The sequence below is a fragment of the Monoraphidium neglectum genome (genome assembly GCF_000611645.1).
Source record: "Monoraphidium neglectum strain SAG 48.87 unplaced genomic scaffold scaffold01387, whole genome shotgun sequence".
In the NCBI taxonomy this organism is placed as follows: Eukaryota; Viridiplantae; Chlorophyta; class Chlorophyceae; order Sphaeropleales; family Selenastraceae; genus Monoraphidium; species Monoraphidium neglectum.
In genome coordinates, this window is record NW_014012241.1 from 95 (window position 1) to 13,260 (window position 13,166).

Sequence of the window (13,166 nt, forward strand, 5' to 3'; positions counted from 1 at the left end):
GGAGGGGGGGAGGGGAGACCAGGAGGCGTGCACCATGGGTCGGTGGGCAACAGGCGCCGTGTGCCCGGGTTTCGCGGGCGCGCCCTGGCCCAGGCTGGCAGCCTGCATGCCGCCTCCACTCCGCAGGCGGCGGCGCTGCCCGGGGCCCAACCAGCAGGCGCGTGCGAGCACGCCGCCGTTCCCCCCTGCCGCCTCTCACACCTGTCCCATTGAAGCAGACGCCCCGCCGACGGAAAGAGTATCTGACATGACATGATGCAGAACCCCAGATCACTCAGGTCTCCCAGATCTCCCAGATCAGCGAGATCACCTTGTGCAGCAGGGTGTGCGTCGCCAGGTCGTGCACGTGCACCTCGCGCGCCGCCGCCACCAGCAGCAGCCCGCTGCGCGCCGCGACGTCGAGGACCCAGTCGCTGTAGCGCAGCACGCCGACGCACGCCCAGCTGCAGGTCAAGGGGCGAGGTGGGGGTGTTGATGCGCGGCCGCGGCGATGAGCGCGGGTCGCTCATGTGGCGGCCATGCCGGCGCGTCGCCGGCGGCAAAGGCGCGATTTCAAACAATTCCTTGGCCGTCCGTGCCGAAGCCTATGCCGAAGCGAATCGGCGAAACAGCATTGGGACCGCTCCTGCTATCGAGTCTCGCTCCCTCTCCGAAAGAGGCAGGGACGCACGCCCGAGGTTGAGGGGGGACGCTCACTCTTCCGAGCGCTGCCACACGCGCACGCTGGTGTCCCAGCTGCCGCTGTACAGCGCCGCCCGCGTGAGACTGAGGCTCGTGATCGGCCCTATGTGACCCGCCAGCTTCCGCTCCTTGGACGCCAGATCAAACAGCCGCGACCCGTCCTCGTACGGCCCGCCCTCCAGATCCAGATCCAGATCCATGCGGTTGTCCCTGCCGGCAGAAGACGAGGGGGCGGGCGCCGCCAGGGAGCTCTCCCAGAGGCGGACCACGTGGTCGCTGCCGCCAGAGGCCAGAGCTCCGTCGTCCAGCGCAACGGCGCGGACGGTGCCGCCGTGGGGGCGCGAGGCGGAGGCGGGGACGCCCTCCCGGAGGTCCCAGAGGCGCACTGTGCGGTCGAGGGAGCCTTTCGGGGGCGGTAGGGAGGGCGGAGTGCACGTGTTTCTCAAAGCTTGTGTGTGCGTGCGTGCACGTGTGTGTGTGTGTGTGTGTGTGTGTGGTAGCGAGATAGAGGGAGGGGGGGAGTGCGTGGTTGCACGAGCCCAGGATCAGGACGGGGTTATATGTGCAGGCACGCCACACATTTATGCGTGCAATGAAGACCACGCGCGCTGCCCAGCAGGCGCTGGGGCGGGCGGCCAAGCCGCGAGCCCGGACCCTCGACAGCACAGCAGGCTGCGGGGACAGAGGCCCGCGGCCCTGATGCGCGCCCCCACCTGTCGCCAGCAGGTTGTGCTGCGGCAGCAGCTGCAGCGCCTTCACGCCCCCTTGGTGGCCGTACAGCGAATCAGACGTGTACTTGCCCGCCCTGATCGGGGTCGAGTGCGAGGTGGGGGCCGGCGTGGCGAGGCCGCAAGCAGTGTGGCGGGGACGGCGAACCGCTGCAGCTGCGGCACGGCCTCTGCCACAGCCGCGTCTGCGATCGAGCGACCCAGGTGGCCCCCGCCGACCCGTCGTGCGGCCAAAGTCAGGTGGCGGCGGGGCAAAGCGCCCGGGACAAGCGCGCCGGCGAGCTCGCGGGCCGGCCTCGGCGGGCGCCGAGCGCGCGCGCGCGCACCAGGAGCGCGCGCGCCGCATCTTCTGGCTGTAAAGCGCCTGCCACGACGGCCGCTGCGCGGGGCCCTCGTCGCGCGCGCGCAGGCGCCAGCGGCTCAGGAACGCGGCGCGCCAGACCTCACTAAGGTCTGGTGGGGGGATGATGTGTTCGCAAGGGGGCAAGGCGGGGGGTTCAGCAAGGTGTATAGGGTGCATGGCAAGGGAGCCACAGGCCATCACCTTGGCCAGCCGCACAAACCGCCGCCGCGAGCGAAGCAGCGTGCTCTGAATGCGCCGGCAGTCGCTGCCGCCCCTGCTGCTGCGGTTGGTGCTCCCGCTGCTGCTGCTGCTCGTTGCAGGGGACGCACCCCGGGCTGTGTTGAGCGAGTAGAAGTGCTTGCAGGTGCTTGTGGCGCGGCACAAGTCCCCAGTCGCCACCGGGAGCAGCGACAGGATGCGCGGCAGCACTGCAGGACGGGGAGCGCAGTAACAAGGAGGCATGCAAGCGGTTGGGGCGCGGCGAAATGTGCTGCGGGCGAGGTCGGACAGGGCGCACGCCTGTACAAAGCTGTGACGGCACAGGACTGCTGCAAGAGGACAGACCATTCATAAAGAGAGCCCGCCGATTGACTAGACGGCACAGGGTGCGCTGGGACTGCGACTGCGCGCGGGCGATTGGGGTGCGTCGGGCGCACCATCGTCCACTTCGCTGATGTTGGTAGCCGAGGGTGCATCCTCCTGCCGTGTGCGCCGAGCCAGGTCTCCCGGTGGCTCATCCGGCTCGCCACCGTCATCGTGGGCTTGCGGCATACAGCTCCAGGTCCGCTCTGTGCGAGGGGCTATGGGTACCTCGCCACACCGCTTGGGCGTTGGTGAGGTATGCGTGCTTTGTGTTGAACTAAAAGTCACAGTGACGCAACTCTTGAACATGTAAAATCGCTGCGGTGCCCCTCGCAATGTCCTTGGGACGTTGCTGACGAGTCCGGGTGGTGATCTCACACCACCCCGCTTCCGTACTCACCATTGATACATCCTGGGTACTGGTGTTACGAATTAGCTGGGTTCGGCTCAAAACCTGCGCAGACCAGGTGTCTGGGCGACAGGTTTGACCGGATCACCACATCCCGCAGACGACGACGCACCCAGCCCTCGCTCAAGCTGCGTCAGACACCGACAGCCTGATGTACCGCTGTGCCGCACGCGACTGAGCATGCGCAACCACAAACCATGCTCCCATCGCTTTGCTTTCACGGAGTCTGTCTTGGCAAATCTTGCTGGACACCTGAAAACACCTGCGCCCTTGCAAAAACCTACTGCCCACCACCCAACAAACCAGGGGCGTGCGCCTTCCCTCGGCCCTTATCCCACCCTGTTGTGACATCCATCGCAAGGGCCAGAACAGGGGGGCGCCCGACGCGCACACATACACACGCCGGCCTCCACCTTCTCCAGATGCACGGGGTGACAATGCACGCCAGCACCAATCCAAGTGCTCACCCACGTCAGCCGGTGACCCCAGCACGCGTCACCCCGCTGGTGACCTGCTTGCCACCTAAAACAGCCGACCCAGCCAGTCCGCAGCACACGTGCACGCTGTGCAGCCCGAGCCGGGCGCCCACTGCCCAGGCGCGCTGGCCGGGCGCGACAGCCCGGCCCCCCTCGCGCCACACCCCTGCGGCGCCGCGGCTGCAGCTTCCCAGAGTGGCACACCGCTTGCGAAGCGTTCCCCGCCGGTGCGAGCCAGCAGCGCGGCTGCAGCGCGGGCAGGACAAGTCTGGTGTGATCAACCACGCCTCTGGCGGCGCGGAGGCGCAACGCCTGGCAGGCCGGCGCAGCTTCAAACGGGCACACGCAGCTGCCAGCCACTGTCCCCAACGCAGGGGCTGCGTTTGGAAGGGTCAGTTGCCCCAGCATGCAGCTCTACAGAACAGCGCCGCCGGCACCCTCTCACCAATCGCTGATGGGCATGCGCTGTGCGCGCATCGTTGTGCATTTCAGTCGAGGGCGGCGGTCTGAGAGTGGCATCGCATGCATTTGCGTGTTGTGTGTTGGATGTGCGCCTGCACGCGTGACCTGCTGGTGCATCATGCATCACTTCGACGTTGATCCCGCTGCTTTCAGCTGTTATCTGAACTTCGACATGTTGGAGGGCGTCAGATCCACTTGCAGACGCCGCATGACTCTCTGCATGCACAGCAGTCAAGATCAGGGTGACCCGCCAAGATGGCTCAAGGTGACACACAGGATGCGCACCCGTCACCAAATGAACTTGTTTTTGAACAAATTTGAATTATTTCTGAGCACGATGCAGCTCTTGCGCCCGCAGATTGGTTCTCAGGGGTTGGCCCGCAAGCGTCCTGGGGCAAATGGGGCCATGAATGCGCCTCGCATGGCATGCCAGGTATATTTTGAAATCATTCAAGGCGCAGCGGGCCGCGTTGTGGGCAGTTGCGAGTTCAAGCGCTCTCTGGGCAGGCGCTGCAGTGCACCAACAGCCATGCATTCAGCATAGGGCATGCAGCAACCACGCCGCCGTACAGGACCCCCTGTGGACGCCTTTAGCCCTGCACATCTGCTAGTGCTCCCTTCCATTTCATTCATGCATACACCACGCTGCCACCCTGCCACGCAGCCCGCCGCTGCCAGCAGCAGCAACGGCGGTGGCGGGAGCAGCAGCAGCAGCTTCATGCCGCCGCAGCTGTCAGAAATAACAGAGCCCGCCGCACAGCGAATGGCCGAGCGCATGCAGCGCGCCCCCATCCCGGTCCCGTCGCTGCCGTTCGGCGCGCTGCAGACGGCGTTCGTCGCCCCCAGCGGCACCTATGCAAACAGCGACGCGCCGCCGGTCGTACTCCTGCATGGCTTTGATAGCAGCAGCCTGGAGATGCGGCGCCTGCACCCCCTCCTGGAGCAAGAGGTCGAGGCCTGGGCAGTGGACCTGGTAAGCCCCGGCCCGGCCCAGCGACCGGCGTGGCGCCCGCCTGCGCGCTTGCACCGCGCGTCTGCCCGAGTGCTCGCCAGTCGGCGGGGCGTCGGCGGCCGTTTCGCTGACCGGTCGCCTGTTTCCCGGACGGCGTGCACACGCAGGTCGGCTGGGGCTTCACAGAGCACGGGGTGTTCTCGCAGCGGCCGGACGTCACAATCACGCCGAAGCAGGCACGCCCCACGCCCGCCCCACGCCCACCCCGTGCGCCTCGCATTGCCCGCTCCTACTCCAGCACTCCTACTCCTTCGCCTCATCTGTCCCCGCCACTGAAGGGCACTGACGCGCAGTGGCGGCTGCTATGATTGCCGCGCCCTCAGCGCTGCCCTTGCCTGTTCGCAAACGCCCGCTCTGCCCCATCAGTCCGTTCGTGCTGTGCACTCTCCTTCCCTCCGTATTGCCTGCGGATGCTCTGACCCCGCCACACGCCGCCCCCGCCTCTCGACGCCACAACCGCACAGAAGCGGGAGCACCTCTTCAGCTTCTGGCAGGAGAAGATCGGCCGGCCGATGGTGCTGGTGGGCGCGTCGCTGGGCGGAGCCATTGCCCTGGAGTTTGCGCTCGAATACCCAGAGGTGGGGGGGGGGGTCACCATGGCATGGGAGAGGCCGCGGGACAGAAACTAGGTCGGCGAATCGCAGCGCCCGAGGCGATTCTGCACAGGCGAGGTCGTGTTATTGCTCCTGTGGGCCGATCGCGCCCAGCCGCCGCGAAGCCGCGTTGGACGGCGTGGCCAGGGACAGCGGCGCTCAGCGTGCGGTCGCAACGGCTCCGACCGCAGGCCGTGGAGAAGATTGTTCTCATCGATGCTCAGGTGGGGGGTGTCACCTCTTCTGCATGAGGCTTGACAGACACTGCATGCAAAAACAGGATCCCGGCCGGTTCGTGCAGCCGCCCGCCACTTGTACATGTTGCCGGTATGGCTTTGTGCACACACTGGGACTAGGCCAAACCACCCATCCCCGTCCCCACACACATCTCAACTCTGTTCCTCTAAACCCTCGAATACTAAGTTTGTTTCTGTTTATTTCAACTCCAGGGTTTCATCGACGGCATCGGCCCCATGTCCACGATGCCGCGCCCGCTGGCCGCCGCGGGCGTGTGGGTGCTGAGGACCGAGCAGCTGCGCATGGCGGCCAACCGCATGGCGTACCACGATCAGGTGGGCCTAATCGCTCAGGGCCTTGGCTACTGTACCCGCCACAGGAGGGGCATGGGGGGGGGGTGTCCACCGCCGTCCCATGCGCGGTCCTATGATGCCTGACGCGCTGACGAAGCGGCACCCGACCACACGTTGCGCTGCCTTGGGAGGGATTTCGAAGGTCCCGTTGAAAACCTCGCAAGATGTGATGCGGTGTTCTGGGATGGGAGAATGCGAGTCAAGCTGACTGTGGCAATGGATGCGCTCAAGCATGCTTGCAGAATGCACCGGCGCTTGAGCACGCTCGCCCGCCCGCCGCCCGCCCTGCAGGCCTTCGCCACGGAGGACGCCATGCGCGTCGGGCGGCTGCACACGCACCTGGACGGATGGTGGGTTCCTTCAGAGCGCTGGCGGGCCGGGCCCTAGACACGGCCTGCCGGCTTGCTGCGTGCTTGCGCGCGCAGCAACATGTGAAGACGCACGCAACCGTATCCACACCCGCTAGCGGACTCGCGCTCACGCAACCACGCCTTCGACCCGCGCCCTCTGATTTCGTTACCAGGTCGGACGCGAACATCGCATTCATGCGGGGCGGCGGCTACGCGATCAGCACGCGGCTCGGACAGGTGCGTGCCGCCGCCGCCGCTGCCGCTCCCAGCGCGGCGCTGGCCGGCCTCGCATCTGCACGCAGCTGCCGTCCCTACCCGCCGGCCCCAGCCCGTGCGGGCGAGCGTCCCGTGCGATCCAGAGCGCCTGTCCCCCACTGCGGCCCCTCTTTTGTCTTCGAAATCAGGTCACTCAGCCCGTTCTGGTGATCTGGGGGCGCCAGGACCAGATCTTGGAGCCCAAGTATGCAGATCAGTTCTTGGATGTGCTGCCTGACGCGCGGCTCGTGTGGCTCGAGGGCTGCGGCCACTGCGGCCACCTGGAGAAGCCGCGCGAGACCGCCGACGCCATCCTCGGGTTCATCAACGGGGGCGGCGCGGCCTCGGACGGCCGGGCGGGCGGCGCGGTGGGGGTCCCCGCGGTCGCTGGTGCGGCGGGGGAGCGGGGCTGAGGGGTGGGCGGGGCTGGGGGTGGAACGAGCACGAGAAGAGAGGCACCTTTGCGCCTGATCCTAGTCGTGTGGAACATGCCCGCCACGCGTGTCCGAGCAAACACCTGTGTCCCAGTCACTGCATTCTTGAGCTCATGTCCTGCGGATCGACACCCGCGCTCTTCCACATGCGCACGCACGGGCTGCGCATCACACATATGCACCTGCAGCTGCACACCATAACCAAACTTGAATTCGGCCCTGTAATCCTGATTATTATGCGCAGCGTGACGTCGCAGCAAAGCACGCGGCGCCTGTTGCCATGCCACTTGCGCAGCGTCGCAACTTGTCGCGCCGCTGTCCCCGACTTCAGCCTCTTTTTCGCAAGCCAGCACTGTAGTCTGTCGCTGCTGAAAGCTAGCAGGCAGCTTGCAAACATGGCGTCGAGCGCAATCAGCAAGAAGAGGAAGGCGAGTGCCCGCGGCGTTCGCTGCAGGAGGGGCACACGGCAGGACAATGACGAGCGTTGTAGAATTATTGCGTCGATGTTCAGACCAGCGTGGCCAGGGCCTTGATCGCACTGCGTTCTCGTGTGCGGCTGCTGTAAGCAGTGTCTTTGCAGCTGGAGGGCTTTGTAACGTGTCAGACATTCAGTGATACTTGTCAAGGTTCTACACACGACGCACGAACGCCCGACAGCAGCGGCGCCGCGCGCGTAGGCTGGTGCCGCTGCTCGCTGCTCGCCGCTCAGCCGCCCTGGCGCTGCGCCCGCCGCGCTCTGCGCACCCCCGCAGTTCGTCGCGGATGGCGTCTTCTACGCCGAGCTCAACGAGCTGCTCGTGCGTGAGCTGGCCGAGGACGGCTACAGCGGCGTGGAGGTCCGCCAGACGCCCATGCGCACAGAGATCATCATCCGCGCCACGCGCACTCAGAACGTCCTTGGTGCGCGCCGCCGGGGCCGCCGACGCACCCACCGTTGCCGCGAGCCGCGGCAGGGGGGACGTGGCGCAGGGGCCAAGCACGGCTTGGGCGGCGGCCGGGGCATGGCGAACAGGCGGATCGTGCTGCTTTCGAATCCCCGGCAGGCCAACTGGGCCCCGAAGCGGCTGCCCCGCCCGCCACGCGGCAGCCAGAGGCCCGCCCCAGCACCGCAGCACCCCAGGCCTCGTCCCGACCCGAACCCGCCCGCGCCGCGCGCCCGCCGCCCCTCGCCGCCGCCGCTGCCTCAACCCACCTCCCCAGGCGAGAAGGGCCGCCGCATCCGCGAGCTGACCTCTGTGGTGCAGAAGCGCTTTAACTTCCCCCCAGAGACCGTAGAGCTCTACGCCGAGAAGGTCGCCAACCGCGGCCTGTGCGCCGTGGCGCAGGCAGAGTCGCTGAGGTACAAGCTGCTCGGCGGCCTCGCCGTGCGCAGGTGCGTGTGGTTTGGGGCGCGTGGCGGGGCCCAGGCTGCGCAGCGGGGCGCCGACGCAACGCTCGGCGCGGCGCGCGCAGCGCGGACGTGGTGCAAGGCAGCGGCGGCGGCGGCGCTGTCACAGCAGGATGGCGCTATGTGGTGTGTGTACCCGCAGCAGGCAGCGGGCAGCTGGCGTGTCTTCGTGCAGACGCGGCGGCGGCGCGGAGGAGCGGCAGCGTGCCGGCCGCGGCCGCGAGGGGCACGGGGCGGCCAGCGACGGCGGCAGGCGGCGCTGCTGGCGGCAGCAGCTGCCGGGCAGCCAGGCGCGGGAGCTGCTGCAGGAGCAGCTGCTATGAGGGCAGAGGCGGCGCGGCATCAGGATTGGCCACAGGAAGGGCAACGCAGCAGGCAGCAGCCAGGCGCAGCAGCACGTGCTGGGCTCCACAGCGCATAGGCAAGCGCCAGGCGTAGCGAGCGCCTCCCAGCGGGCTTTCCCTCAACTCCCCATGCGCGGCGCCGCCCCGCCGCCCGCCCCGCAGGGCCTGCTACGGCGTGCTGCGCTTCGTGATGGAGTCCGGCGCCAAGGGCTGCGAGGTCATCGTCAGCGGGAAGCTGCGCGCCGCGCGCGCCAAGAGCATGAAGTTCAAGGACGGCTACATGGTGTCCTCGGGCGACCCCGTGCGCGTCTACCTCGACAGCAGCGTGCGCCACGTGCTGCTGCGCCAGGGCGTGCTCGGCATCAAGGTGGGCGCCCGTCTCGCCCCGCCGCGCGCGCGGGCCGGCGCGCGTTGTTGGGGCCGGGCGCCGCCGCGCGTGCTGCTATCCGCGGCGGCGGCGGCGCTCGCCCGGCTTCCCTGGCGCGCTCCCAAGCGTTCCGCGGCGAAATCACGCCCCCGTCCCCCCCTTTGGAAGCCCCCGCCGCGGGCGTACGATTTGTATGATTTCATCCAACCATTTCAAAGCACGAAATTGCCATTTCAAACCCCCCAGGTGCGGATCATGAAGGACTGGGACCCGACCGGCCGCCAGGGCCCGAAGATGCCCATGCCCGACGTGGTCAAGGTGCACGAGCCCAAGGAGGAGGAGGTCTTTGCCGACAAGGCCAAGGACTTGGACCTCTAGGCGCTCTCGAGGCGGCCGGCTGCGACGGCGGGCGCCGGGGCCGCAGCTGCCGCCCCTGGCCGGTTTGCGCGGGCGCGGCCGGGTCCGGACGGCGGGGTTGGAGGCGGCCGGCGGCGGTTTCGCGGCTGTTTGTAATGCGACGGATCAATGCATATGGTTTGACGGCAGGGGTGGGATGAGTTTGAGGAACACTCCAAGGTGTGCGGGCGGCGCGGGAGGGCGACGACGGCAAAGTCCGGGACGTCGGTGGTGCCATGTTGTGTGCAAAACAACACATGAGATTGGGGTGGAGCAGTTTCACCGTTCGCATACGGCCATAAAGACGCGAGTGCGAGCGTCAACGCCCGAGTAGAGGATTTGCCGGAAACCAAATCTTGTTCTAGCACCCTGCACTGCCAGGCACGCGGTGCCTGCCAGAAAGCTTCTCTCCGAGCATGACCGCACCGCCCAATTGTCATCTTCTCGATGCGTTGGTCTTTACAAGGCAGCCGTATCAGCAAAACACTCCCAACACGCCGCCCAGCCCGCGCACAAGTGCTACAGATCACTGTAGGATCTGCCATTGTACCCAGTCGGACTCCAATTCAGACTTAAGCAACCGAAAAAGGCGCCGGTGCTGCCCAGCGATGGAGGGAGGACTCGAGGCTGGTTTTTCTGGGGGCGAGGCCGGGCCGGTGGCGGGCCCCGTCGCCGGCCCGCAGCAAGAGGGGATTGAGCGGGTGTTTCCCTGTGTCAAGCTACGCGGTCTTCCGTTCGATGTGAACGAAGACGAGATCAGGGCGTTCCTGGTGCGTTATTATTCCGCCCATTCGTACTCTGAACGATCCAACATGCTGATCGAGTGCATGCTGAGCCCTATGTACGCACACGGGGCCAGCAAGGGCGCACTCGGCGATCCGTCGGCCGCCCCGCCTGCGGCGCATCACTGCTCCCTGCGACCAGAGTCCCTGCGCCCGTGCGACCCCGCAGGAGATCGAGGCGCTCGACATCCTCCTCGTGAAGCGGGACGGCCGATTCTCCGGCGAGGCGTTCATATTGCTCGGCACGGCGGCCCACATCCAGCTTGCACTCGACAAAAACAAGTCATACATGGGCCGGCGGTACGTGGAGGTCTTCCGTGCCAAGAAGCTGGTGAGAAGCCGCGCGCGCGACAGGCGCCCGCCCGGCTCAGGGGCCGAACCGCAGCGCCGCATTGGGCGCGATCGCGCCGCGCGCAAGCGGGCGGCAGCGGTTGTCCGCCACGTCGCTGCTGCATCGGCTGTCGCGGGCTGGGGCCCGCTTCGCTCTCCACTGAACAATTGCTGCCCTCCGGCCGCCGCCGCCCCCAGGATTACTACAAAGCGGTCCTAGCTGAGATGCTGGATGGTACAGGCATGGGCCGCGGCGTCGTCGGCCGCGGCGGGCCGCAGGGCGGGCACGGCGGGATGGGCATGCAGCACGGCGGCTATGGCGGCATGGCCATGCAGCAAGGATACGGCATGCAGGTGCGCAGCATGGCGGGGCGGCGGCACGCGTGGGTGCATGCGTGCTTGCATGCGTGCCGGTTGTCACCTAGCCTGCCCAAAAGCGCGGGTTGCCGGCGGTTGCTACTATGCAGCATGCGGCTCGGCCGTGGGAGGCCCGCCGGCCGGGGGTCGCTGCCTGTGGCGAGCGGACACCGCGGCGGCGGCAGCGGCGATAGCGGCGCCCCGGGTCTCTTTGGCCCATGGTAGGGTGCCCGAAAGGACGCCTGTTGGCCGACTGTGGCCGCCATGCATGATGATGGTGTTTTTGGCCCGCCCCCCTCTGCAATCTTAGCAGGCCTATGGCGGCTACGGCGGCGGCTACCCCAACGGCGGCGGCTACGGCGGCGGCTATGGCGGCGGCGGCGGCATGCACGGGGGCATGGGCGGCGGCGGCATGGGCGCGGCGGCGCCGCGGGAGGAGCCGAGCAACGTGGTGCGGCTTCGGGGCCTGCCGTTCAGCGCGGGCAAGGATGACATCATCCGGTGGTTTGAGGACGTCGCGGTCGCGCCGCCGACGCAAGACGGGTGAGGGGCGCCCCTAGATTACGGAGCAGCTGGGTTTGGGGCAGCCGGAGCGGCGGGGCGGCCCGCGTCGCGTCGCTGGGTGCGGCGGGGCGGCGTCGCGGCGCCGAGCGTCGCGCAGCTTGGGCGGGTGGGCGTGCAGTCGGCTGCGATCGGCCGACTCATAGCCCGGCTCTGTTCCCACTCCCCCTCCTCCCCCCACACACGTGCACACGCACAGTCACACTCACACACACGCACCTTCATCTGAATAAACCCTCCCCCCCACCCCCCAGTGTCCACATCATCACCGACGGCGGCCGTCCCACCGGCGTGGCGCTTGTCGAGTTCGGCTCCGCCCAGGAGGCGCAGGCGGCCATGGTCAAGGACAAGCAGATGATGGGCACCAGGTACATAGAGGTTTTCCTGTCCAGCAGGGACGAGCTGCAGAGGTACCTGCCGAGAAGCTACTGAGCGGCTCCCCCCGCCCCCCGCCGGCGCGCGATGGCGGTCGCCGAGGGGGCGCCCGTTGGGCCGGGCGCCGCGGCCGGGAGGCCGGGGCGCGGCCGATGGGCGGGCCAGTCTGTTTGGAGGAGGGGAGGGTCGAAAGTTTGGCGTTCGTGTGGGGCGTGTGGGCGTTGTTTGCGGGCGCAGGTGCGCCCGCGGCCCGGCGCGGCGCGGCGCGGCGGTCGGAAGCCGGCCGCCGCGGCCGGGCGTTTTTTCTTCCTCCCTCTGCCGATCGGTTCTTCCCAAAATGACTGTGACACGCGCTGTTTGCGCGGCCCGGCCGGCGAGCGCGGGCGGTCGGCTGCCGGCCCGCAAGCGCGCGCGCCCTCACGCGGCCGCCCCCGCCGGCTGGGGCTGCTGCTTTCGGATACCAGTATTATGCGGTTTGGCCGCCCCTAAGCAGGGGCGGGCCCAATGACTGTCGCGCTCCCAATCGGTTGCGGTGGCGTGGCGGCGAGGCGCGGGGTCGGAAATCGCGCCGCTTCCACATGCAGCCGGCTCACACTTTCATGCGCCGCCCCTCGCTCTTCCGCGAGGCAGGCGCCGCCCCCACACACGCGCACGCACCCAGCAAGCCCCCGTGGACCCTTCCGCCCCCCGCCGCCGCTCTTTGGCCCCTGGGCGGGACACGGCACGGCGGCGGCGGGCGGCCCGCGTCGATCCCGGCCTAATCTTATCAATCGTTTTGGGGGCTGGGGCGGCGCCAGCGCACGACTTTCGAAACCGCCGAGAGATGCTCCACCCGAACCCCCCGGCTGCACCCATTCCCGCCCCCTCGCCCGCGCCCGGCCGCGCGGCGCGGCTCTCGCACCTGATTCGGCCCGCCGGCCTTAGAATCGCGCTCGACGCTCAATGCATGCGCCGGCGTGCCCCTAGCCTCCTGCCCTCGCGGCGCGCGGCCGCCGCCGTTTGCTTTCGTTCCGCGCGGCGCGGCGCGGCGCGTGCGTGCGTGCCGCGGCGCGCGCGTCCCCCTGCATGCATGCATCACGAGCAGCCCGTCCGCGGGCTGAGTAACGAGCAAGGCTGCATCGACCTCGACCCCTTTTCTGCCGGTCGCTGTTGCGCTGGTGGTTTTCCTGATCGGGTGAATGGATGGACGGACAGACCTCGCAGCCCTACCTCAGCAAATCACCCGCATGCATCTCGCTTCAGAGTGCATCGGAAGCAGAGAGCGTGGCGGCATCCAAGGCGGCGCCGCGCCACCTGGGGCGGGCCGCGGCGGCCGACCGCGCGCGCTGCAGCAGCCGCGCCGCGGCTGCAGC

The 13,166-nt window shown here is 68.1% G+C and overlaps 4 protein-coding genes across 4 annotated transcripts; 3 read left to right on the forward strand and 1 right to left on the reverse strand.

Moving 5' to 3' along the window:
* Positions 1-274: 274 nt before the first annotated feature.
* Positions 275-2,523, reverse strand: MNEG_7693 (F-box/WD-40 repeat-containing protein; the record flags this gene model as incomplete). The annotated part of the gene is made up of 6 exons (XM_014043831.1): positions 275-443; positions 697-1,084; positions 1,395-1,486; positions 1,736-1,862; positions 2,082-2,180; positions 2,409-2,523. 6 exons carry the CDS (start codon positions 2,521-2,523, stop codon positions 275-277), a joined length of 990 nt encoding a protein of 329 aa, XP_013899285.1.
* A 1,921-nt stretch (positions 2,524-4,444) lies between these two features.
* Positions 4,445-8,625, forward strand: MNEG_7694 (40S ribosomal protein S3-3; the record flags this gene model as incomplete). The annotated part of the gene is made up of 10 exons (XM_014043832.1): positions 4,445-4,654; positions 5,158-5,271; positions 5,478-5,510; positions 5,736-5,858; positions 6,168-6,226; positions 6,400-6,463; positions 6,631-6,849; positions 7,668-7,815; positions 8,116-8,287; positions 8,478-8,625. The coding sequence occupies 10 exons, from the start codon at positions 4,445-4,447 to the stop codon at positions 8,623-8,625; spliced, it is 1,290 nt and encodes a 429-aa protein (XP_013899286.1).
* Positions 8,626-8,836: 211 nt separating this feature from the next.
* Positions 8,837-9,391, forward strand: MNEG_7695 (40S ribosomal protein S3-1; the record flags this gene model as incomplete). The annotated part of the gene is made up of 2 exons (XM_014043833.1): positions 8,837-9,013; positions 9,260-9,391. 2 exons carry the CDS (start codon positions 8,837-8,839, stop codon positions 9,389-9,391), a joined length of 309 nt encoding a protein of 102 aa, XP_013899287.1.
* A 626-nt stretch (positions 9,392-10,017) lies between these two features.
* On the forward strand, positions 10,018-11,871 carry MNEG_7696 (Heterogeneous nuclear ribonucleoprotein H3; the record flags this gene model as incomplete). The annotated part of the gene is made up of 5 exons (XM_014043834.1): positions 10,018-10,179; positions 10,361-10,522; positions 10,720-10,875; positions 11,192-11,421; positions 11,694-11,871. The coding sequence occupies 5 exons, from the start codon at positions 10,018-10,020 to the stop codon at positions 11,869-11,871; spliced, it is 888 nt and encodes a 295-aa protein (XP_013899288.1).
* Positions 11,872-13,166: the final 1,295 nt, after the last annotated feature.